General features: G+C 44.4%; 1 protein-coding gene and 2 non-coding genes across 4 annotated transcripts in view; 2 read left to right on the top strand and 1 right to left on the bottom strand.

Moving 5' to 3' along the window:
- The window catches only part of STK33 (serine/threonine kinase 33), a 140434-nt gene that overhangs the window by 94571 nt on the left and 20086 nt on the right, over positions 1–25777 (top strand). For both annotated transcript variants that reach the window (XM_029061565.2, XM_029061566.2), the window contains 6 exons: positions 3261–3399; positions 8100–8188; positions 10464–10548; positions 12519–12594; positions 22363–22475; positions 23653–23738. In XM_029061565.2, coding sequence (XP_028917398.1) covers positions 3261–3399; positions 8100–8188; positions 10464–10548; positions 12519–12594; positions 22363–22475; positions 23653–23738 — 588 coding nt within the window. The remainder of the gene's footprint in view (positions 1–3260; positions 3400–8099; positions 8189–10463; positions 10549–12518; positions 12595–22362; positions 22476–23652; positions 23739–25777) is intronic.
- LOC114810723 lies at positions 16385–16524 on the top strand. Its single transcript, XR_003758418.1, has one exon. It is a non-coding gene; the product is annotated as a small nucleolar RNA SNORA7 (small nucleolar RNA).
- LOC114810999 lies at positions 18705–18842 on the bottom strand. Its single transcript, XR_003758684.1, has one exon. It is a non-coding gene; the product is annotated as a small nucleolar RNA SNORA7 (small nucleolar RNA).

The raw sequence follows: 25777 nt of genomic DNA, 5'->3' as shown, positions 1-25777 counted from the left end.
ACGACCTCTGACTCCGAAGCCCAGGCTCTTTTCCACTGAGCCACATCTCTACGTGGATGGTTCCCAAACTTACCTCTCCGTCCCTGACCTCTCTCCTTCTCTGCAGTCTTGCATTTTTTCCCACTTGTGCTTCACTTTTGCCAATGTCCTTTGGCCAAGACCCCCCGCCTCCAAGACCGTCTGTCTTCACATGTCCACTTCTTCCAGGTGTTCTCTGGTTTCTGGGCTCCTCTTCTCTCTCCGTGGAAGCTTCCCTCCCTCTGAATGAGGACAGAGCAAGGGCCTGGGAGGCAGAAGGACCCGGGTTCTAATCCCAGCTCCACCACTTTTTTCATGGTATTTATTAAGCACTTATTATGTGTCAAACACTGTTCTTAAGTAATAATGTTGGTATTTGTTAAGCGCTTACTATGTGCCGAGCACTGTTCTAAGCGCTGGGGTAGACACAGGGGAATCAGGATGTCCCACGTGGGGCTCACAGTCTTAATCCCCATTTTACAGATGAGGTAACTGAGGCACAGAGAAGTTAAGTGACTTGCCCACAGTCACACAGCTGACAAATGGCAGAGCTGGGATTCGAACTCATGACCTCTGACTCCAAAGCCCGTGCTCTTTCCACTGAGCCACGCTGCTTCTCCACTGGGGTAGAGTACTGGGGTAGATACAAGTCAGGCAGGTCGGACGCAGTCCCTATCCTGCGTGAGGCTCACAATCTTACGTAGGAGGGAGTAAGATTTAATTCCCATTTTACAGATGAGGAAACCAAGACCCGGAGAAGTTAAGTGACTTTCCCAAGGTCACGCAGCACGCACTCGACAGAGACGGGATTAGAACCCAGATGACTCCCAAGTCCCTGCTCTTTCTACTAGGCCACACTGCTTCACTTGCCTGTTGTGTGACTTTGGGCAAGTCACTTCACCTCTCTGTGACTCAGTTACCTCATCTGTAGAATGGGCATTAAGACTGTGAGCCCCACGTGGAACATGGATTGTGTCCAGGCTGATTAGCTTGTATTTACTCCAGTGGTTAATCCCGTCCATGGCACAGAGTGAGCATTTAGAAAATACTATTTAAAAATGAGAAAAAAATCTATCCCAGTGAAACCTCCTATTTCCTGGTTGCTCAAATGTCCAGAACTGGAGAAGATGGAATCTGGGGAAGGAGAGGTCGTGGGAGAGAGGAAATCCCAGAGAGGAGTAGTGTGGCGTAATGGAATGAGCACAGGTCTGGGAGTCAGAAAACCTGATTTCTAATCCCAGTTCTGCCATGTGCCTCTTGTGTGACCTTGGGCAAGTCACTTCACTTCTCTGTGCCTCAGTGACCTCATCTGCAAAGCGGTGCTTATGGCTCTGTGCCCCATCTGGGACAAGGACTGTGTCCAACCTGATTATCTCACCCCAGGGCTTAGAACAGTGCCTGCCGCTTAGTGTTTAACAAACACCATTTTAAAAAAGCGGGTGCTTTATGAGGAGAGAGAGTAAGGGCACCTGAGAGAAGAGGAAACCGGATATTTTCTTTTACCCATATTTATATCTGGGACCCAAGAAAATTAGATTTATTTTAGCTGATGTATTGAGATTCCTCAAGCAAAAAAATAAGCCTCCACTTGAAAGAGTTCAAAATCTCTTAGATGGTGTCCGTATGAGAGGCAAGTTTATCCATAATGGGCCAAGGGCAACTGTGCTGCTTGTCTCTACTTGGTTTTTGCATTCCCACATGGTTTCAACCATCTCCGTGGCCTGAACTGGAACAATGAGAATTTGCATTGGTGTATTTCTCTTAGGGTTCAAATAGACAGACAGAGGCCCTTTAGCAAAAGTAGACTTGACTTAGATTAATAGCTTTAAAATCAAACGCAGGATCTTTCTTGGTGTGGGGGAGAGGATTAGGGAGAAGAGTGGGAGAGAGTTGGGAGGAAAAAAGAGAAAAAAAATGATTTATCAAACTGAGAGAACCTAAGAAGAGTATGGGAACCCAATGCAAATTCCATTCATTCTGATGATATTGCCGAGGACAGCCCTGCTTGGCAAACCGCCGCAAGAAGGAGCTTGGCACAGTGGATAGAGCCCGGGCCTGGGAGTCAGAAGGTCATGGGTTCTAATGCCGACTCTGCCACTTGCCTGCTGGGTGACCTTGGGCAAGTCCCTTTACTTCTCTGGGCCTCAGTTCCCTCATCTGGAAAACGGGGATTGAGACTGTGAGCCCAACATGGGACAGGGACTGTGTCCAACCCGATTTGTTGTTTGTATCCATCCGTACAGTGCCTCGCACATGGTAAGCGCTTAACCAATACCATAATTATTATTTATTTATTAAGAAGGGAGTGGCTCTCTGAGCAAAAGCTTTATAACGAAAGAGAGACAAGGAGGCAAAAGAGAAAACAGTGTCGGGCGCTACCTTGAAATACAATTACGCAACAAGGGACTGGCTTGTCGCGTACCCATACTGGTCGAGATTGTGGATACTACAATTAGCCCTTTCAGCCAAAAACGCATTCACGGTTGAACCTCTCCATCAATGCTGTCTTCTTCAAATACGAAGGACTACTATATTTACAGATCTCGTCCCCAACAGAGGCTCTTAAGCTTATTGGTCCTCTCTCATTGCCATTAGGTTTCCGTCACTTTTACGAAATTCCGCCTCTTCTTTCTCCCTCGTTTTCCTTTTTCTCCTAGAATCTATGATGGGGATTGGAAGCCAGGTTCTTTTGGAGAGTCAGTAATGTGGTGGTCTTGTCTTATGCTGTGGCGTCGTCTCCGACCCACAGCGTCCCCGTGGACACATCTCTCCCGGAATGCCCCGCTCTCCACTTGCAGCCGTTCCGGTGGTGTATCCGTAGAGTTTTCTTGGTCAAAATCCGGAAGTGGTTTCCCATTGCCTCCTTCCGCACGGTCAAGTTGAGTCTCCGCACTTGACTCTCTCCCATGCCGCTGCTGCCCAGCACAGGTGAGTTTTCACCTGGAGCAGGTCACTAGCCACTGGCCAAGCTAGGAATGGAATGGGTAGGTCTCCGCTTGACTCTCCCTCCCGCAGTCGAGACTGAGAGATTACCGGAAAGTCTCCAGCGAACCATCCTGAGAGGGAGAATGGGGTGGAGGGCGAGTTAATGTTCTCTGAACCAGGATCCTCCCCCATTTGAAGGGAAGAATGGGATCAAATTCTCATCATTTTGTATGTTTGAAGTACCCAGGAATAAAGAAGAGTTTAAACGATGTCTAGGCCAAAACAAAATTATAGTTTCTGTTGTTTTTTAAAACCAGAGTATGTACTTAGTGATGGAGCTGTGTGAGAACGGAGAACTTAAAGAAATTCTAAACAGGAAAAGGCACTTCTCAGAGGATGAGACAAGATACATCATTCAAAGTCTAGCATCAGCTATAGCATACCTTCACAAAAAGGGTAAGGAAGAGGTTTATCTATCTCATTTATTCAGTGAATGCAAATGTCAGTTTTGTTTAAGGGCAACTATAATTACAATTCCTCTCCTTGTAAACTGATCTTATTTCTCCCCCAAAAATGTACAGTTAAAAAGCAGGTTTGGGTTTTTTTTAATTGTTCTGGTTTCTTTACCCCTCTCTGTTACTGTACCTAACTTTGCCTTACAGAATTAGCATTTTTCAAGAAGTCAATGATTAGGTTTCCTGTCCAACGAGTACAAGGCAGTGTCACTATCATAATTTTAGCTTACATGAAATCCTCTCCATTTCTTGACGTATTCAGAGAGAAAAACCCATTACCTTTTTGAAAATCCAAGTACTTTTTTTTTTTGAGACTTACTTCGAGAGAGTCTGTATTTGTTATTCTAGGGAGCATTGTTCAGCAATTGCTCATATATTCAGAATGTCCACATTCTAGAGCCAAGAATGCACCTGCCAACTCCATTATGTTGTACTGTCCCAAGTGCTTAGTTCAGTGTTCCGCGCATAGTTAGCGCTCCATAATTACCATTGGTGAGGATGAACAGCTGATAGTTTCATCAAATGCCCCTGAGTCACTCACCCAGGATCTTTCTCCTCGGTGACTATAAGCTTGTTGTGGGCAGGGAATGCGTCTACCTATTCTGTTGTATTGTACTCTCCCAAATGCTTAGTACAGTGCTCTGCACAAAGTGAGTGCTCAATTAATTAGGAAAAGGAGTGTGGCCTAGTGGATAGAGCCGACTTGTTCATCCCAAGCGCTTAGTACAGTGCTCTGCACATAGTAAGCGCTCAATAAAAACTATTGAATGAATGAATGAATGAATAGAGCAGAGTTCTGGGCATCAGAAGGAACTGGGTTCTAATCCCGGCTCCACCACTTGTCTGCTCTGTGACCTTGGGCAAATCACTTAACTTCTCAGTGCCTCAGTTACCTCACCTTTAAAGTGGGGATTAAGACTTGTGAGCCCCATGTGAGCCATGCACTCTGTCTAATCTAATTAGCTTGTATCTACTCCAGTGTTTAGTACAGTGCCTATCACATAGTGAACACTTAACAAATACCATGAAAAATAAATAAATACCACTGATGATGATGATGAATACCAATGATAAATACCAATGATAAATACCAATGATGTTGAATGGCTAATAGTTTCATCAAATACCCCTGAATCCCTCACCCAGGATCTCTTTTCAACAGTGATGGTTAGCTCATCATGTGCGGGGAAGGTGTCTACCAACTCAGTATATTGTCCTCTCCCAAGAACGTAGTTCAGTGCTCTGCACAAAGTAAGTGCTAGATAAATGCCACTGATTGATTGACAGTGTCCTAATATCACACACAACACACAGAAGACATGCACGTGATTATGATCCGTTTTCCAGAATAAGCAGAGTACTACGGACTACTGGGCTTGTACTTCCCCATGTGCTCGGCACATAGTAAGTGCTCAATAAATACGATTATTTAGTCTCAGAGAAGACTAAGATTATGTGCCTCCCTCCATCTGACAAGCTCTGCAAACAACCAAGATTGTCCATCGGTGACACAAGCTAAACTTCTCTGTACCTCAGTTTCCTCACCTGTGAAATGGGAATGAAACACCTCTTCTACCTCCTACTTAAGGACTGTGAGCCTCACGTGGAACAGGGACTATTTCTGACCTGATTATCTTGTATCTTCTCCAGCACTTAGTACAGTGCTTGGTGTAGAACAAGTGAGCCTCAAGTGGAACGGGGACGATTTCTGACCTGATTATCTTGTATCTTCTCCAGCACTTAGTACAGTGCTTGGCGTAGCATAAGTGCTTAAGAAATACCATGATCCTTCTGTTAGATGGTAAGCTCCTTGAGGGCAAGGGTTATGTCTGCGAGCTGTACTGTACACTCCCAAGTGCTTAGGACAGTGTTCTGCGGAAAGTAAATGCTCAGTAAATGCCACGAATAGATCGAATGCTGTCCTTAAATTCTGCTTTCTAGGTAGCACACAAGGCTAGGCACAAGGGTAGACAAAGAAAAAATGGCCTCAAGAAGACTAATATATCCTCTGAGAAACTGACAGAGGATGGCACCCAACAAGGCCAAAGTTCTTGGCAATTGTAACGTCCCACTGGCTGTGGGGCCCGGTTTTACCGCAGATGCCACCAAGGCCGAATTCTTAATAATAATAATAATAATAATAATAATAACAACAGTATTTGTTAAGCACGTATTATGTGCCAAGCACTGCTCTAAGAACTGGGGTAGATACAAGCTAATCAGGTTGGACACAGTCTCTGTCCCACATGGGACTCACAGTCTTAATCCCATTTTCAGATGAGGTAACTGAGATCCAGAAAAGTGAAGTGACTTGCCTAAGGTCTCTCAGCCGGCAAGTGGGGGAGCCGCAATTAAAACCCACGTCCTCTGACTCCCCCAACCGTGCTCTTGCCACTAGGCCATGCTGCTCTCTCTGGTGCAGTGGAGCGGCTGATGGGGCTTCATAGCTCTGGGGTTGGGCCGGCAAATCCCCGTTGGCTAATATGAGCTGGGATCACCTTTGTCACGCTGAGCGATTCGTCGAAGTACTTTTGCTTTCCCTGGGCTCATTAGCTCTGAGTCAAAGACCCACACCAAGTCTTTTTTGGGACTTCACCTTGAGTGTCAGTCAATCAATCAGTGCTATTTACTGAGCACTTATTATTATAGCATTATATCATATAGTAATTGAGAAGCAGCGTGTCCTGTAGATAGAGCATGGGCCTGGGAGTCAGAGGAAATTAGGTTCTAATCCCGGCACCGCCACTTGTCTGCTCTGTGACTTTGGGCAAGTCACTTCACTTCTCTGGGCCTCAGTTACCCGGAGGTGAAAGGGGGATTAAGACTGTGAGCCCCATGTGGGACAAGGACTGTGTCCAACCTGATTTTGTCTCTATCTGTTGCCGAACTGTACATTCCAAGTGCTTAGTACAGTGCTCTGCGCACAGTAAGCGCTCAATAAATACAACTGAATGAGTGAATTTGCTTGTATCCACCCCAGCGCTTAGTACGGCACATAGCATGCGCTGAGCAAATACCACTATTATTATCATCATCGTTGTTGTTATTTTCGTGGTACTTGTTAAGTGCTTTCTATGTGCCAAGAACTGTACTAAGAGCTAGGGTAGATGGAAGATAATCAGGTTGGGTACTATCCCAGTTCCATATGGGGCTCGTTTCTAAATAGGAAGGAGTTGGATTTAATCCCCATTTTACAGATGAGGAAACTGAGGCTCAGTGAAGTGATTTGCCCAAGGTAACAAAGCAGCTGTGATTAGAACCCAGGTCCCTTTGTCTCCCAGGCTCATGCTCTATCCACTAGGCCACGCTGCTTCCCTTTTAGGGCAGGGCAGGTGAAGAGAGTGGATAATGGCAGGATGTCCCCACAGCTGTCCGGTATTGAGCTGAAGTGGAGGAACTGCGGAAAAAGGACGGAGGAAGCATTTTTAAAGTCACCAGGCAGAGGGGCTTCGAAGACACAGTGAGGCTAAACCAGATGCCTCGGAATCAACAGTGGAGACAGACTGTCACTCAGTTATCCTTAGCGAGGGCTTACTTTGTGCAGACCACTGTACTAGGCGCTTTGGAGAATACAACCTAGTAGGTAGACTTATTCCCTGCCCACCAGGGGCTAGAGGGGAACAAAGATCACAACTGGGGTAGAGCAGAAGCTTAAAAAAAGTGACATCAAGGGGCAGAAAGGAAACTGGCCTCGCAAAGTAGTTTTCATATTCACGCTCTGTGGGAGGGACTGTCGGTTATGAGGCAAGTAAGACTTATGTGTGTGATCATTGTTTACAGAAACGTTCAGGACATGTCATCCTTGATTCTATTTATTGCTATCGTTCTTGTCTGTCCGTCTCCCCCGATTAGACCGTACGCCCGTCAAAGGGCAGGGACTGTCTCTATCTGTTAACGATTTGTACATTCCAAGCGCTTAGTACAGTGCTCTGCACATAGTAAGTGCTCTATAAATACTATTGAATGAATGAATCTGCTCCTCAGAAACCTCCAGTGGTTGCCCATCCACCTCTGCGTCCAACAAAAACTCCTCACCATGGACTTTAAAGCAGTCCACCACCTTGCCCCCTCCTATCTCACCTCGCTTCTCTCCTTCTGCAATCCAGACCACACACTTTGTTCCTCTAGTGCTAAAATTATTGTACCTTATCTCGCCGCCGACCCCTGGCCCACATCCTGCCTCTGGCCTGGAACTGTCTCCCTCCTCAAATCCTCCAGACAATGACTCTCCCCTCCTTCAAAGCCTTATTGAAGGCCCATCTCCTCCCAGAGGCCTTCCCAGACTAAGCCTCACCTTTCCTCATCTCCAACTCCCTTCTCCGTCACTCTGACTTTCTCCCTTTGCTCTTCCCTCATCCCAGCCCCACAGCACTTATGTACATATCTGTCATTTTAGTTATTTGTATTGATGTCTACCCCCCACTTCTAGACTGAAAGCTCATCGTGGGCAGGGAATGTGTCTGTTTATCGTTGTATTGTTCTCTCCCAAGCGCTCAGTACAGTGCTCTGTACACAGTAAGCGCTCAATAAATCCGATTGAATGAATGAAGTGACGTAATTTCAAGAATTTTTTTGGTGATTTCTTTGTTCTAGCTTTATCTTAATACGTGAAATCCATTAAAATGTTCTTTGCCTTGGCAGATATAGTCCATAGAGATCTAAAGCTGGAAAACATATTGGTGAAGAGCACCACTATTGATGACAATAATGAAATGAAACTAAATATAAAGGTAAGCCATTATGAGCAGTGATATGCATTTTCCTGAGCAGGAGCTTGGTATCCCAATGAATAGGTCAGGTCTCACTTGGTTTTCGAACAGACAGTAAATGGTGTTGTTTCGAGGAGCAGAGGAGGAGGAGGATGTAAATGTAACTGAAGAGAAAAAAAGGGTTTTAAAGTTCAGGTGAATCACAGAAAGATTTTGGGGTTGAATAATGAATTTAGACCTCTTAGCCCACAACAAGCATATTTTATTAATGTACACAGCGTTTCAGTACTTCTGAGTCACATGTAGCAGAAAGTAAGCAGAAACTCAGAACTTAATTCATTTTTAAATGACATGGCAATTTAATGTAAATTTGTTAGTAATTTGGAGAAAATCTCACCTTGATTAGTATACCTTTGATTTAACTAAACCAATATTCCTTGATGGAGAATTTCTTGGGCATTAATAAATATTTCCCACCCAACACAATTAATGTTCTAAGTGCTTACAGTTAAAGTTTTTTAAAAAATTAATTGTTCCTTCATTCCAAATAAAAATGATACGTTATATAATTCATGCTACGAATTGCTTACCATTTTGATAATGGCTTCTTTCGCAATGTATAAATGTGTTCATTTAAGAATAAAATCTTTATTAAAGACCTTCTGCACACTAATAGACAAAGCAATATATAATCTCCTGTGAAACGTGTGTCTTCTCTATTGTCGAATTTGAGTAAAACTGCTTGAAAAGGTCATTAGTACATTTTTCCAATTCCTTTTTTCCTGGGTGTCTGTATTTCTTGTTGTCCTCTGAGAAGAAATCGTAATGCTCCAAGAGGAATCTAGAGAAAGCCTTCTGCTAGGTTTGTTCAGAGGTGTGATGATTGACGCGCACAGTCGGCGTCTTGGACCTGCACTGCCTGCCAACTTTTTTTTAATGGTGTTTGTAAGCACTTAATAGTAATAATTATGCTATTTGTTAAGTGCATACTATGTGCCAAGCACTGTACCAAGGCTGGAGTGGGTACAAGGCCATCAGACTGGTCACAGTCCCTGTCCCTCTTGGGGCTCACAGTCTTAACCCCCATTGTACAGATGAGGTAGCTGAGGGACAGGGGAAGTCAAGTGACTTGCCCAAGGTCACACAGCAGACAAAGGGTGGGGGTGGGATTAGAACCCAGATCCTTCTGACTCACTTACTATGTACCAGGCATTGCACTGTTATTGCCTGGAGGGAGACAGACTGACCCCGCAGACAGCTGTGGGAGAAGAGGTTTTCTTCAGTAGCAATACCTGTGGTATTTATTAAGCACTTATTTTGTGCCAAGCACTGTTCTAAGCACTGGGTTAGATACAAGCTAATCAAGTTGTCCCAGCTGGGGCTCATAGTCTTAACACCCATTGGACAGATGAGGTAGCTGAGGCACGGAGGAAGTCAAGTGACTTGCTCAAGGTCACACAGCAGACAAGTGGCAGAGCCGGAATTAGAACCCACGACCTCTTAGTCCCAAGCCCGGGCTCTTGCTACTAAGTCACGCTGCTTCTGTAGAGCTACAAGAAAAAATAAAAGGGACAATAAACATAGATCTGTTCTCCGGGAATACTACTATTCTTAGTTACTGTTTTGCATGAATAATCTAATTCTTTATTGAATCAACCAATGGTATTTATTGAGCGTGGCTTAGTGGAAAGAGCAGGGGCTTGGGAATCAGAGGACGTGGGTTCTAATCCTTGCCTCCGCCACTTGTCTGCTGCATGGCCTTGGGCAAGTCACTTAACTTCTCTGTGTCTCAGTTAGCTCATCTGAAAAATGGGGATTTAAAATAAAATAAAATAAATGGTGGCATTTGTTAAGGGCTTACTTTGTGCACAGCACAGTTCTAAACCCTGGGAGATACAAGGTGATCAGGTTGTCCCACGTGGGGCTCACAGTTTTAATCCCCATTTTACAGACGAGGGAACTGAGGCACAGAGAAGTTAAGTGACTTGCCCAAAGTCACACAGCTGGCAGCGTCAGAGCCGGGATTAGAACCCACGACCTCTGACTCCCAAGCCCGGGCTCTTTCCACTGAGCCATGCTGCTTCCCAAAAGTGTGAGCCCCATGTGGGACAACCTGATTACCCTGCATCTACCCCAGTGCTTAAAACAGTGCTTGGCACATAGTAAGTGCTTAACAAATACCATTATTATTATTATTATTACTAAATAGCTTTTTTGAAAAACAAAGATAACAGGAGCCGGGAGCTCAGCATGAGGTCTCTGGCTCGATATGACTGAGAAGAATTTCTATCCTTAGGTAACCGATTTTGGTTTAGCGGTGCAGAAGTTGGGTGGCAGTGAAAGTATGCTGCAGACTACTTGTGGGACCCCGATCTATATGGGTAAGTGCTGTGATTCAGATTTGACTCATTTATTTTTTTTAAAGTGAAGAAATGTAACAGGCAGCGTGCATCTATCTACTAAAACTAGATTTTTACCTTAGAGGTTGATCCAAAATAAGGGAGTTTTCTTTGGAGAGCAATTCAAACATATTTATAAATGTAATATTTAATGGCCAGATTTGCAAACCCAGTACGTGTTTCGAAGATGATTTTTTTTTCCCAAGGAAAATTCCATTTCGTCCCAAATTTGTCCAAGCTGATGTTAAGCCTCAAAGTCCCGTAGCGGGGTTTACCCCACACAGAGAAGACAGAGGATTTTGGTGTTATAGCTCTCTTAGGGGGTTTCGAGATCCTTGTTTAGGATTGACAAGTGACATTTCCACCCTGCATCCTGCCCTTGGCGGTCTTAAGTCAGTCCTTGGAATTTGGGGAAGCCCATAGCAGGAGGCAGTGGGGTCATTCAGGCAGTCATTTGTGTTTATTGAGTGTTTACTGTGTGCAGAGCATTGTATTAAGCGCTTGGGAGAGTACAATATAACAAAAAACAGATACATTCCCTGCCCACAATGAGCTCTGAAGGGGAGAGTGCACAGCCTGCTATATCTCCAGCAACAACTGTCAATCAATTGGACGCCTGGACTAATCAGGTATCAGGTAGAAGGACCACAGTCTACCAATTGCTTGCTGTGTTACCTCGGGAAAGTCTCTGTACTTCTCTGTGTCTCAGTTCCTCAACTGTAAAATGGGGATTAAATCCCTTCTCCCTCCTACTTAGACTATGAGCCCCATGTGGGACAGGGATTGTGTCCACCCTGATGAACTCATGTCTACCCCAGCGCTTAGAACAGTGCTTGGCACATAGTAAGTGCTTACAAATACCATAAAAAATAGTAAAAAACGCAAATCCTTCTGCCAGAGCATGAATATCAAAAGAGTTTCTGTTAGGGCCATAAAAAGGAGCCAATTCATTTTTTAAAACCCAGTTTTTAGGATTTCCCTGTGGAGAGTCGCCTTCCAAGAGAGATGTTATACCATATCTATATGAAGCGAATATATCTCCAAGTGTACTTTATTTCTTAGCCCAAGACGTGTACTTCATAGTCTGTACTGCTTTTCTCATCAGATGATTAACAACAAAAGAGAGACACACGATAGGTTGTGTGGCTGGACATTACATAACTCGTGCGTCCTGTCTCATCTCTTCCCCTTCCCTGGGCCACGTCCCGTGAGACTTTCTGTATTAAGCTTCTGTGAAACGATGGAGAAGCTAAAACTCTTGTGTCCCCCAAGCGTAAACCTGCATGGTGAGCTGGGCGTCATGGTTTCTCCCCTGGGGGCCATTTTGGCAGCCAAACAGCCCAGGGCACAAGCCACCCATGTGGCCTCCGGCAGAGAGACAGGGTTGTAGAGGGGCCAGAGGGAGAGGGTTGTGGAAAAAGCAGAGGGAGAAGATTGCGGAGGGGTTAAGGTGAGAGGGTTGATGAGGGGATGGAGGGAGAGAGCTGAGGAGAGGGAGAGGCTTGCCGAGGTGGGAGAGAGTTGTAGGGGGCAGAGGGAGAGGGCTGTGGGGCTGGCAAAGGAAGAAATGTTGCCTCCCTCTTTTCACCTAGGAGGATGCGTAGCTAATTTCCCTTCCTCTTCAGCTCACCCAGCCCCACCTGGGAAGGGGAAAACTGGGCAGCCTTTTGGGAACAACACTTCTTAAGGGTTTCTGAAAGAAAAACAGCTTCTCCTTGAGTTGCCTCGTTTTTGTCCCCCATCCCTTCAGAAGCTAAGTGACAAAAGCGAAGGCCCGGCAACATGAATTGTTAAGGCCCGTACATTATTCATCCCAACATCTGCTGTTGGTTCTTTTCTTTCAGAGGGGAATAAATTACACCACATCAGCACATTTTTCATGCTTTATGTTTAAGCATTTAAAAGTCATTTTTTTTGTATTATTAATATTATTTTTTCTGCTTGGTTGGCAGCCCCAGAAGTTATCAATGCCCATGACTATAGCCAGCAGTGTGACATTTGGAGCATAGGTGTCATTATGTACATACTGTAAGTAGCCTGCTAAATATGCAATTTAGAACGAGCAGCCCCTCTGAGGAAAAGCGCTCATGATTTTATCAGAAGCTAGTTAAACAATTGATCGAGAAGACGTCTTAAAAGCTCTTTTCGGTGGGACGGTAAATACGTTAGGGAAATATTTCTAAAAATACCACATATTCGAGAATCGTTATCTGATGAATCGTTCTAAATTAGTTTGGAAATCAGCAATTTATATTACTAGTAGACAGCATGTTAACAGTTTTTAAGGATTCTATACGTGGTGGGACCTTTTGGAGTTTTCCTCCATCTACTACCGTATTAAAGATCACGTCTCCTCCAAAAGCCTTCTTCGATTAAATCCTCTTTTCACCGACTCCCTCTCCCTTCTGCTCCATTACCGTACTTTGTACCCTTTGGACATTTGGTATTCACCCCACCCTCATCCCCACATCAATCATGTACATATCTATAAATTATTTATTTATATTAATGGCCATTTCCCCCTCTAGACTGTAAGCTCATTGTGGGCAGGGAAAGTGTCAACCAAGTCTGTTGTATTGCACTCTCCCAAGTGCTTAGTAAAGTGTTCTGGACACAGTAAGCACTCAGTAAATACCACTGATAGATTGATTGATTGATTACTGCCAAGGCTGTCAGAAGGGGGTAGTAGTAAATTCATTACACTTTTTAAATATGGACAAAATTTGGTACACAGGTACGTGTTTTCACGCTATATGTAAACTGTGTGTGTGGGTGTGTTTGTATGCAGGCCTGCCCCAAAAGATATAATTCAAATGTTGCCGTTGTCCATAATCCATAAATTGGTGGTATTTATTGAGCACTTACTATGTGCAGAGCACTGTACTAAGCGCTTGGAAGAGTACATTACAGCAGAGTTGGTAGACACATTCCCTGCTCACAAGGAGCTTGCGATATAGAGGACAATTGTTCTTTAAGGGTAAGGACGAGGTTTAGTTTTCCGTGATTTCCTTTGTGAACCCAACAGTTTAATTATCTTGGCCCACATTATCCTATCCTCTGTTTGTGAGAGTAGAAGATGGAGGTTTTGATTTTGAGAGATCTGTATTTCCAATATCACAAAGGTGAGAGACTCTGAGAGATTTTCCAGGTGCATCTTCACTGCTAGAGAGGGGAGTAGAATACCAATCTAAATCCATAGGAAGGGTAATTTAATTTAACTTCAGTCGTGTTCACGGGAATCCACCAGTAGCCACTGAAGCCTGCTCAGAAAGCATGTACCTGGCAGAAGCGTGACTTAGAAAACCAAGCTGCCCTAGTGAAATACTTGATCATTCATTCATTCATTCATTCATTCATTCATTCGTATTTATTGAGCACTTACTGTGTGCAAAGCACTGAACTAAGCACTTGAGATAAACAGACACATTTCCTGCCCGCAACGAGCTTACAGTCTATGGAGCGATTCTATTTATCGTGACTTGATTCTATTTATCGTGATTACGTTGTTTTTGTCCATCCGTCTCCCCCGATTAGACTGTAAGCCCGTCACTGGGCAGGGATTGTCTCTATCTGTTGCCGAATTGTACATTCCAAGCGCTTAATAGAGTGCTCTGCACATAGTAAGCGCTCAATAAATACTATTGAATGAATGAATGGATGAGTGGCAGGATACTTGCAAAGGAGAAGTAGTGTGGCTTAGTGGAAAGGCACTTGGGATTCAGAGGACATGGGTTCTAATCCCGGCTCTGCCACTTGTCTGCTACGTGTCCTTGGGAAAGCTGCTAACTTCTCTGTGCCTCAGTTACCTCATCTGTAAACTAAGGATTAAAACTGTGAGCCCCCCCATGGGACAACCTGATTACCTACCCTAGCTCGGCACACAGTGAGCGCTTAACAAATTCCATAAAAAAAAAAAAAGAATGGAAACGATCACCGAAAGTTATTTTATAAGTTCCTTGAGGACAGGGGTCATATCTGTCAACTCTATTGCACTGTACTCTCCCATGCGTTTAATTGGGTGCTCTGCACCAAAGAAAGCGCTCCTTCACCGACTAAGCCCTCATTTCCATTTCTCCCACTCCCTTTTCCATCTCCCTGGTCTGCTCCCTTGATTCACCGCTCCCCAAGCCCCGCAGCGTTTATGTCCATATCCGTAATTTCCTTCTTTATATCCCCGTCTGTCTCTCCGTCTCGACTGTAAGTTCACTGTGGGCAGGGAACGGATCTGTTATATTGTTATACTGTACTCTCCCAAGGACTTAACGCGGCAGTCTGCCCACAGTAAGTGCACAATAAATACAGTCGATCGATTGATAATGATCAGTCCATGTATCGGCTCCAGGGTATGAAGGGGCAGTCCTCAGCACTCCCCCTACCCCCTGCCCATCTGCTTCAGGAACCCATTCCTTAATCATAAGGTGCTGGAATCTTGACAACACGCAGAAGCAGCGTGGCCTAGTGGATAGAGCACGGGCCTGGGAGTCAGAAGGACTCATCCCGGCTCCGCCACTTGCCTGCTGTGTGACCTTGCGCAAGCCGCTTTCCCTTCTCTGTGCCTCATTTTCCTCTTCTGTAAAATGGGGATTAAGACTTTGAGCCCCATTTGGGACAGGGACTGTGTCCAATCCGATTATCTTGTATCTATCCCAGCACTTAGGGCAGTGCCCGGCCCAGAGTAAGCGCTTAACAAATACCGTAAAATACGACCAAACAAAAAACATTCAGAAGATTGGGACTGCAAGCACTTAGGGTAGCTCTGATGCATCTGGTACACTGACATGCACACAGTGAGCACTCAGTTAATTCCATTGATTAATTAATGGCAGACTTTTGGACTTCCTTCCAGCATGGGCAGGGTTTGGCCTCGGCGTGTCAGGAGAGTGTGGGGAAGGTTTTTCAGGCAGCTCCAAATCTCCCGGAGCCTAGATGAAGTCTAGCCCAGCGTTCTGTCACTTACAGAAGCCCCAGAGGATGGCTCTAATGGCTGAGCTCCTCAACCCCCAACAGTGCAGTTAGAGAAACACCACCTCTCATCACTTACTTTTCCTTCTGAAATCCTACCGTTTTCTCTATTTTAGGCTGACTTTGACTGGGAGCCCTATGCGGGACTGAAACAGTGTCCAATCTGCTTGTTTCGTTCCACCCCGGCACTTAGTACGGGGCTCTGCAAACAATAAACGCTTAACAAATACTCTCATCCTTGAATTCATCCCAAGCATCCTGATGCAATAAATACATTCTTCTCTTCTTCACCCAGGCCTCCTGTAACACGGGGATTGTATTCTGACATAAAAGAGAACTCACGTTGTAGTGTTATTCACCGTGTCTGAAGATGAGCGCTTGCATGCGATATTTTCCAGTCAGTCATACTTATTGAGCGCTTATTGTGTGCGGAACACTGTACTAGGCGCTTGGGAGAGTTCACTATAACAATAAGCAGACACATTCCCTACCCACAATGAGCTTGCAGTCTAGGGGACTGAATCCAAAGAGACTTACCTTATTAGACCAACGGCCCCTAATTCCCTAGCAGCCTTCTAGCCAAAATGCCTAGCGAAAGCCCACGCTACGGCAGAACTTAGCGAACTGTTCATTTGGGCCTCCTTTGCCAGGTCCTTCTTTGCAGCCTTTGTTGATCCGCTGCCCGATTTCCTGTTGGCACCGGACCTGCCACTCTTTGAAGAAATCAACATCTCTGTTTCCACAAGTTGTCAGGCCCCGTATAAATCAAACCGTCATGTGCAGTGACGAGGCTTCACGGAGTTGCTGCTGTTATTCAGGATAAATGTTAGTTTTATGTGAGCGGTGTTGGCGATATCCCCTCTCGGGGTCGCACCTGGAGAGTTTCCAGTACTCTACCAGTCTTGACTACGGGAGGGAGAGTCAAGCAGAGGCCTATCCATTCCATTCCTAGCTTGGACACAGTGGCTAGGGAGTGGGATGCAATCTGCTACAAGTCCAAACTCCCCTGTGCTGGGCAACTGCAGAATGGGAGAGATTTGAGGGTGGAGACCCAAGTTTACTGCACGGAAGGAGGCAGTGGTAAACCACTTCTGTGTTTTTACCAAGAAAACTCCGTAGATCCACTACCAGAACGATTGCGGATGGAGGTGGGGCGTTCTGGGAGAGATGCGTCCATGGTGTCGCTACTGGTCGGAGACGACTCGACGGCGATGTCGCCATCGTTATCCCTGTGGCTTCTTTCCCTTTTCCTGTCTGGTGATGCTGTCGCCTATTTTAGTTCCCGACCTACTGTGAAATATGAGGTTCTATCAGTCCGTCCACCTAGTCGGTCAGTCGTACTTATTGAGTGCTTACTGCGTGCAGAGCACTGTATTAATTGATGAACTGGAATCCTTTGCCTCCCAAATCCTTGCTTCATCTCTAGGCCATCCTGCTTCTCTAGCCTAAAAAGATCTTTAAAAAGATTTAGAGACGAAGCATGACTCAGTGGAAAGAGCCTGGGCTTCGGAGTCAGAGGTCATGGGTTCGACTCCCGGCTCTGCCACTTGTCAGCTGTGTGACTGTGGGCAAGTCACTTAACTTCTCTGTGCCTCAGTTCCCTCATCTGTAAAATGGGGATGAACCGTGAGCCTCACGTGGGACAACCTGATGCCCCTATATCTACCCCAGCGCTTAGAAGAGTGCTCTGCACATAGTAAGCGCTTAACAAATACCAAGATTATTATTATCTTCCAGTAATGATAATGATGGTATTTGTTAAGTATTTACTGTGTGTCAAGCACTGTTCCAAGCACTGGGGTAAATAGCAGCGAATCAGGTTGGATACAGCTCATGTCCCACGTGGGGCTCACTGTCTTAATCCCCATTTTACAGATGAGGTAACTGAGGCTCAGACAAGTGAAGTGACTTTCCAAATTAAGTATTAGAGTTGGGATTAGAACCCTGGTCCTTCTGACTCCCAGGCTGGTGCTCTATCCATGAAGCCACACTACTTCTATCTTTGGGTACACTCTTTCCTGAACCTTTCTGATTGATTTGGAAGGAAAACACCTGTATTTTAATGAGACACCCTCATCAGTAGCAACTTCCACTTCTTTGGCTCCTTATGAATGCTATTTATTGAGCGTTTATGGTGTGCAGAGCACGGTACTAGGCACTTAGGAAAGTACAGTACAGCAGGCTGACTACCCAAAGCTGCTGATTTTGAACACAGCACCTGAGGTCTGATTCCCCTGACCCTTTATACTCTCTGATCTTGTGTTATTTTCTTATTGGCTCCATGTCTTCAGACTGACAGTCAGTCAATCAATCAGTGATCTTCATTGAGCACTTAAATGTGTGCAGAGCACTGTATTTAGTGCTCGGGAGCATACAGTTCATTAGAGTCGGTAATCATAATCCCTGCACTCAAGGAGCTTACGATCTAGTTGGGGAGGCAGACAATAAAACGTTTTACAGATAGAGAAGGAGCAGAGGGCAGGGAGATGTACATGGGTGCTGTGGGGCTAGGGATGGGATGAGGAATAATAATATGATGGTATTTGTTAAGCGCTTACTCTGTGCCAAGCACTGTTCTAAGCGCTGCGGGGGATACAAGGTAATGAGGTTGTCCCACGTGGTGCGCACAGTCTTAATCCCCATTTTACAGATGAGGTAACTGAGGCACAGAGAAGTGACCTGCGCAAAGTCACACTGCTGATACGTCCATGGTGTCGTTACTGGTCGGAGACGACTCGACGGCGATGTCGTCATCGTTATCCCTGTGGCTTCTTTTCCTTTTCCTGTCTGGTGATGCTGTCCCAAGTCCGTGCTCTTTCCACAAAGCCACGCTGCTTCTCGAAGTATCATAGTGCTTTAACGGGTCAGACCCCATTGTCAGTCTCCACCTCTCAGTTCATAGACGGCCAAGAACCTCTTCCCTCTTCCTCATTTGTTTAAGCACCTCTTGTCCCGTCTTATGCCGTCGAGTCATCTCCGATGCATAGCGACGCCCTAGACGCATCTCTCCCAGAACGCCCCACTCTCCATCTGCAATCATTCCAGTTGTGTATCCATAGAGTTTTCTTGGTAAAAATCGGCAAGTGGTTTACCATTGCCTTCTTCCATGCAGTCAACCTGAGTCTCCGCCCTCGACTCTCTCCCGGGCCACTGCTGACGGGCACAGATGAGTTTTGACTTGTAGCAGATTGCTTTCCACTCTCTAGCCGTGCCCCGAGCTAGGAACGGAATGGACAGGCCTCTGCTTAACTCTCCCTCCCATAGCCGAGACTGGTAGAATACTGGAAACTCTCCAGGTGTGACCCCGAGAGGGGAGTGAAGCACCTAGTAAGTGCTTAACAAATCCTGCAATAATAATGGCAATTATTATTATTATCGCCATTACAAATGGATTTGTTCTTAAAGGCAGTGGGTCCAACTAGGATGCATTTCAGATCCTGTTGCCTTACTGCTTAATTTGAATATAGGGAAATGAGTGATCTACTTGTACTTATGAAATCCTGGTCTATAAAAGATAGTGTCGAGGTTCCAGATGGGTTCCAAGTAGAAACAGCATGACCTAGGGGAAAGGGCACGGGCCTGGGAGTCGGAGGACCTGGGTTGTATTTCCAGCTCCACCACTTTTCTGCTATAATAATAATAATAATAATGTTGGTATTTGTTAAGCGCTTACTATGTGCCGAGCACTGTTCTAAGCGCTGGGGTAGATAGAGGGTAATCGGGTTGTCCCACGTGAGGCTCACAGTTAATCCCCATTTTACAGATGAGGTAACTGAGGCACAGAGAAGTGAAGTGACTTACCCACAGTCACACAGCTGACAAGTAGCAGAGCCGGGAGTCGAACTCATGACCTCTGACTCCGAAGCCCAGGCTCTTTCCACTGAGCCATGCTGCTTCCCACGCTGCTATGCTGCTATGCACGCTGCTATGTGACCTTGGTCAAGGTACTTAACTTCTCTGGGCCTCAGTTCCCTTATCTGTATAATGGGGATTAAGGTGGTGAGCCCCATGGGGGACATGGACTGTGTCCAACCTGATTGTCTTACACCTACCCCTGTGGTTTGCACGGTGTCTGGCAAATAGCAATCACATAACAAATGTCATTTTTTAAAAAATGGGTCTTGGCAGAGCCAATTTTACAAATGAATTCTGAAAAATGTTCTGAATGCTTTAGAGGTAGGATTTTCATCAGGAAGACAGAAGTGTTTGGTCTAAGGGAAGAGAAATGTGTAAATACTTGTTTTGGAGGAGGAAAGAGACTCAAGTACAGATGTCCTCCAATATGTTCATGGCTTTTTCCTACATTTTTCTATTTCCTTTCTTCTCCAAAATCACCCTTCCTGCCTGGAGTCCCCTAAGTAGTTCCTCCATTTGAGGCTGAGTTTATCCAGTTAAAATAAAGTGGAGAGGTGAGAGGTGAGGCAATTATCCAAGTTATTCAGGCCAAACTCTCAGTTATCAAGGAAAAAGACTTTTGGGGTCCAGATTCTCTGTCTGCACAGATCACAGTCACTGAATAAGTGGTCGACTTCTCCACTCCACATTGTTTTTGTAGATTCAGCCACAGGGTACTAGCTTTTAGAGCTTTTCCTTCGCGTCCTTTGATCTCCTGGAACACTTTTTTACTGGAACGATTCTTTTGTACCTCTGTTGCCAGCTTTCTGATTTAGAACCTCCCCCCCACCCAATTAAATATTCTTTAATCTTTGTAGTCTCTCACATATTCCTTCTTCTCAGTGACATCTTTCGCAGTCATCCCTGCTGTTTAGCGTTCGTGTTTCCCCACTGTGATGAAGCCCTCGTTTTGCTACTTCTTTCCTTGCTGCCTCTTTCCAAAACTTCTGCTTTTGGGACTTGTTATCTGCTTTTTGGACTTGTTTTGTGGAATTGGTGCTGACATCGTGATACTTAGAGTCACACAATAGCATAACAGCATATCTTATAAAATAGTAGCAATTGAGTGATGAATCTTTGTCCACAACAAGAGTTTTTATCAGCGACTCAGAGCCGGGGTCCCGAACCAGGAATTGGACTGGTTTCGGTCAGGGCTATACTTTTCTGAGACTCATTCCTTATTCAACAATATACATTTTTCTTTACATTAGTATTTTGTAATCTTAATAAGTCATTGGAGAAGCAGCGTGGCTAAGTGGAAAGAGCACGGGCTTTGGAGTCAGAGTTCATGAGTTTGAATCCCAGCTCTGCCACTTGTCAGCTGTGTGACTGTGGGCAAGTCACTTCACTTCTCTGTGCCTCAGTTACCTCATCTGTAAAATGGGGATTAAGACTGTGAGCCCCACGTGGGACAACCTGATTCCCCTGTGTCTATCCCAGTGCTTAGAACAGTGCTCTGCACATAGTAAGCGCTTAACAAATACCAACATTATTATTATTGCAGATAGCATAAGGTCCAGAGCATTAATGAATAAGGTGCATTTCACATCTTGTTTCCTTACTGATTAATTTGAATATGAAATATGAAATATGAATGGGGAGATGAGTATGATGTACTTTTGGAAAATGGTATTTTCTATTTTGTTTCTGTGTGCAAATAACCAGTTCTCATTCTTAGCTTCAGAAAATGTCTGCAGGTTATCACTTGATATATCTAGTTAACATGGGACCCTCCTTATTTTAGTAAAATGATCTGGGTTCATTAATTCATTATCTGTCAGTGGTTTTACACATGGTTTCCTACTGAGAGAGATTAGGAAATTACGTTATTGGAATGCGTATATTTTTGTATGTTTCTCCGAACCTGCTTTTGTCCACCAGGACAATGCTGTAATTTTTTTTTTTAATGACATTTGTTAAGTGCTTACTATGTGCCAGACACTATACTGAGTGCTGGGGTAAATACAAAAAGTCACTCAACTTCTCAGGCCCTCCATTTCCTCAACTGTAAAATGGGGATTAAATACTTGTTCTCCCTCCTACTGAAACTTGAGCCCCAGGAGGGACAGGGGACTATGTCCAACCTAATTAATTTGCACCTATCCCAGTGCTTATAAAACTGTTTATCCCACAGTAAGTGCTTTACTACCATTCAAAAAAGTCCCTCCGTTAGCTAATTTTCTCTAACCAGCAGCCTTTTCCCACGAAGGCATTACTCCAGCCTTTCTATTTTAAAGCAAAATAATGGCAGAGTAGGTGGGAGAAGGTCAAAATGTGCCGGAGCGAAACAAAGACGGAGTCTTTGGGATATGTCCGAGCACAATCTAGTAAGTCTGACTGTAATTACGCGAGAGCTTTTTCAATAATAAACTGGAAAAACAATCTTGAAGTCTCAGAATAGAAATTCAAAGACCCTCCAGTGTGATGCATGATAGAGTAAGAGCTGTCAGAGGTCTTAATAGTTACTTCAGTACTTTTGGAGCGTATCTTTCCATTTTCTGTCAGGCAGGATCTGATGAATCTTATGTAGGAAAGGATATGGGGTGACTTTTGTGCTGTGTGTTTTCTTACTTTCCTGATTACTTCTTTAAGTACACAGTTCATCCATGACACATGTCTTCATTATGTCTAAGGGAAAGAGCGCATCTAGGGAGTTAGGGAACATTCTTCCGACGACACACGTTGTCTGGATCGAACGGAGTGTTTTGCCGAAACGATTGTGCCTGTGTGTACGTGTCGATCGAGGCACGTGCATTATAACACAAGATTTGAATGCAGGAACATAATATCCTTGTTCCTGATGAGTGGAGTGCGCTTAGTACAGTGCTCTGCCCACAGTAAGCATTTAATAAATAAGACAATGAGTAAATATTTTATAATAATGTGCAAGTATTTTTCCATCAAATAGAAAGTAATTCCAAGGGCTGATTTTTATTGTAGATTGAGTGGGGAGCCTCCTTTTATGGCACACTCTGAAGAAAAACTTTTTGAGGCCATTAAGAAGGGAGAACTTTACTTTCATAAGAAGATCTGGCAATCTGTGAGTGACTCTGGTAAGAACATACCCTAATTACTGATTAAAGCGAAAAGGAATCGTCGACAATTTGCCAATGACTGCAGTGGTTTTGATATTATGTGACTTTAAGTTTAAAAACAGATTGTGATTTAATGATCCCCAAAGCCGATTTGATTTGGGGTACTAACCAGGCCTCGCTTTCAAGTAAAAATGCTAGGGGAAAGTCATGTAGGGCCAAGAGTCACCCAGTGGTGCTCAATCAGAGCTTAGAACAGTGCTTGGCACATAGTAAATGATTAATAAATATCATTACAAACAACAAGAACAAAAAAAACTAAGATCTCCTGTCATAGCAGAAGAACAAGCATGAAGGCTAGGTTTGGTAGGTGGATAATTGTTTTGTCAAAGAGCTTCAAATTGTCCCTGAGGGTCCCAAATCGTTGGAATACTCCCAGCTCCAGAATCAATATTATTGTGGAATTTTATACTGCATAGTAACCTAGTGTATATATTTTTAATTATATGTTATAAATTACTTATTTACATTTATGTCTACCTCCCCCTCTAGGGTGTAAGCTTGTAGTGGGCAGGAAATGTGTCTGCTAATTCTGTTGTATTGTGCTCTCCCAAGTACTTAGTATGTGCTCTGCATATAGTAAGTGCTTAATAGATACCATTGATTGTTTGGTAGTGGAAAGAGCATGGGCCTGGGAGTCAGAGGAAACTGGGTTTTCTTCCCTGCTTGGCCACTGACCTGCAAGTCTGGGCCTCAGTTTCCTCATCTGTAAATGGGGTCCAGTGCCTCTTCTCCTTCCCTTTTAGAGTGTGAGTCCCATGTTGGGCGGGACTGTGTCCGACCGGATTATCTTCATTCATTCATTCAATCATATTTATTGAGTGCTTACTGTGTGCAAAGCACTGTACTAAGCGTTTGGGAGAGTACAATATAAGAACAACTGCCCCAGCACTTGACAAAAAGTCAATGATAGACAAATCCTGTTATTATTATTATTATCATTATTATTATTATTTTTCCCCCCTCCTCACCCATCACCGAACCTCACACATCCCTCCGGTCTGTACGTGGGCCTGGAAGTCTGATATCTTTTTCGTAAGAAGAAAGTATGAGTCAGAACCTTTGGTGGAAAAAGACTTGGATATGTATATTTCTTGTGCTAGAAAAAAAAAAATCTGTGTTTTTCCTTCTCCTACAGCTAAACATGTTTTGAAACAACTTCTGAAAGTAGACCCTGCCCACAGAATTACAGCTAATGAACTGCTTGATGTCAACTGGATAAGAGTAGGTTATAATACTATTTTTTTTTCTACCTCTGCACTAATGTTGCTTATTTCTCAATTTGGATTTAGCAGTCTATCTCCAGAGCAGCTAGAGAAGGCCTTCTTCTCCTAATAAAGATTCAACCCATTTATAAAGTAGCTTAATCGTTGAGTACATTTTGTCAATCCCTCTCAGGACTGTACTTGGAGAGTTTGCAGTACCCTACCAGTCTCGGCTCCGGGAGGGAGAGCCAAGCAAAGGCCTACCCATTCCATTCCTTGCTTGGGCAGCGGCTAGCCAGTGGAAGGCAATCTGCTCCAAGTCAAAACTCACCCGTGCTGGGCAGCAGCGGCACGGGAGAGAATCGAGGGCAGAGACTCAAGTTAACTGCGTGGAAGGAGGCAGTTCTCCCATATTCTTACCAAGAAAACTCTCTGGATACATTACCAGATCGATCGCAGGTGGGGCATTCTGGGAGAAGATGTGTCCATGGAGTCACTAGGATTCGGAGACGACTCGACAGCAAAAGACAAGATGAGGCATTTTTTTCAGCTAATTGACTCATTTGTTCAGTTCCACACTGCAAATCTGGGACTATTGAGCAAACCCCAAGATACCCTGTCCTTAGGGCACCCCTTTTTCTCTCCCACCCACCCAGAGTTGAGAGAGGCCCGGACAGCGAGAGACGAAAGGGAGGTACAGTGCATAAGTTGGCATTAGAGGGAGGGCTGGGTAATAGCAAGGAGCAGCATGGCACAGTGGTAGATCACGGGCTTAGGAGTCAGAAGGTTAGGGGTTTTAATTCCGACTCTGCCACTTATCTGCTGTTTGGCCTTGGGCAAGCCACTTCTACTCCTCTGTGCTTCAGTGACATCATCTGTAAAATGGGGATGAAGACTGTGATTGCTTTGCGGGACAGGGATTGTGTCCAACTCAATTTGCTCCTATCCACCCCAGGGCTTAGTACAGTGCCTGGCACAAGAGTAAGCACTTAACAAATACCATTATTATTACTACTATTAGTGGGGGAGGAACGAGGGTAAGTAGTGAGCAGAGAGCTGATTCAATTTGTCTGTTTGCCTTGGATACAAATGGGCCCTCTTGGCAGGCACTAAAACCTCACCAGTTCCCCTGGGAGTTTATAGATTCGGCTGCCTCCTGCTATCCAGTTTCTTCTGACCCATTTCCAAATTGACCTGAAACATTCCAATCTTTTATTGGTCCATCTGGGGCTTTAAAACACCAAACTACAAAGAAAAGTCCCTTATTCGATGTAAATGTCACCCGAATAACAGGCCACCATCCTTATATTTACTCTCTCTACCTATTTGATGAGTCTTATGATGGACAAAGAAGTTGTCTTAATGGATCTGATTTCTTTTAATACGGTGGTATGTTTTGAATCAAAGATGTACGAGACGATAAGGAAAACAACGGCTCAATCAGAGGTATTTATTGAACATCCACTGTGTGCACGGTACTGTATTGAACACTTGGGAACATTCAGTAGAAGAAAATATATTTATCACACAAATCACTATCATAAAGGGTGCCAGTGAGCTGCACCAAGAGATTAGTGCTGGGAGAAATCTAGGTCTTCATCTTGGCAAGAATAGAGTGTACTGTCAATCACTGGTATTTATTGAGTTCTTACCATGCACAGAGCCCTGCACTAAGTACTTAGATTGTGCTAGACTAAACTAGTAAATCGCTAAGTTATAAAGCTCTCTGAGAACAGAGATGGAGTCTACCTCCTCTGTTGCCCTCTCCCGACACTTAGTACAGTGCTCTGCCCTCAGTAAACACTCAGTAAATACCATCGATTGATGTCAGAGTAAAGAAGATGGGGCAGATGAAATAAAACTGGCCCAATATCTGAACAAACACTCTCGAGAGGAAAGAATTGGCCATTTAAATAGGGCAAGGAAACAAGACAAAAACAGAGCAAACTTGATCCCTGAGCTGGGTTAATGAACATCGTGATAGCTTTTTGTGAATGAAATAACAGCCTTTTGAGAATCACTAGGAAGATATTAATAAATCAAACAGAAGGGCTACAA

Source organism: Ornithorhynchus anatinus, chromosome 3 (genome assembly GCF_004115215.2).
Source record: "Ornithorhynchus anatinus isolate Pmale09 chromosome 3, mOrnAna1.pri.v4, whole genome shotgun sequence".
NCBI lineage: Eukaryota > Metazoa > Chordata > Mammalia > Monotremata > Ornithorhynchidae > Ornithorhynchus > Ornithorhynchus anatinus.
This window is presented reverse-complemented; position numbering and strand designations above follow the sequence as displayed.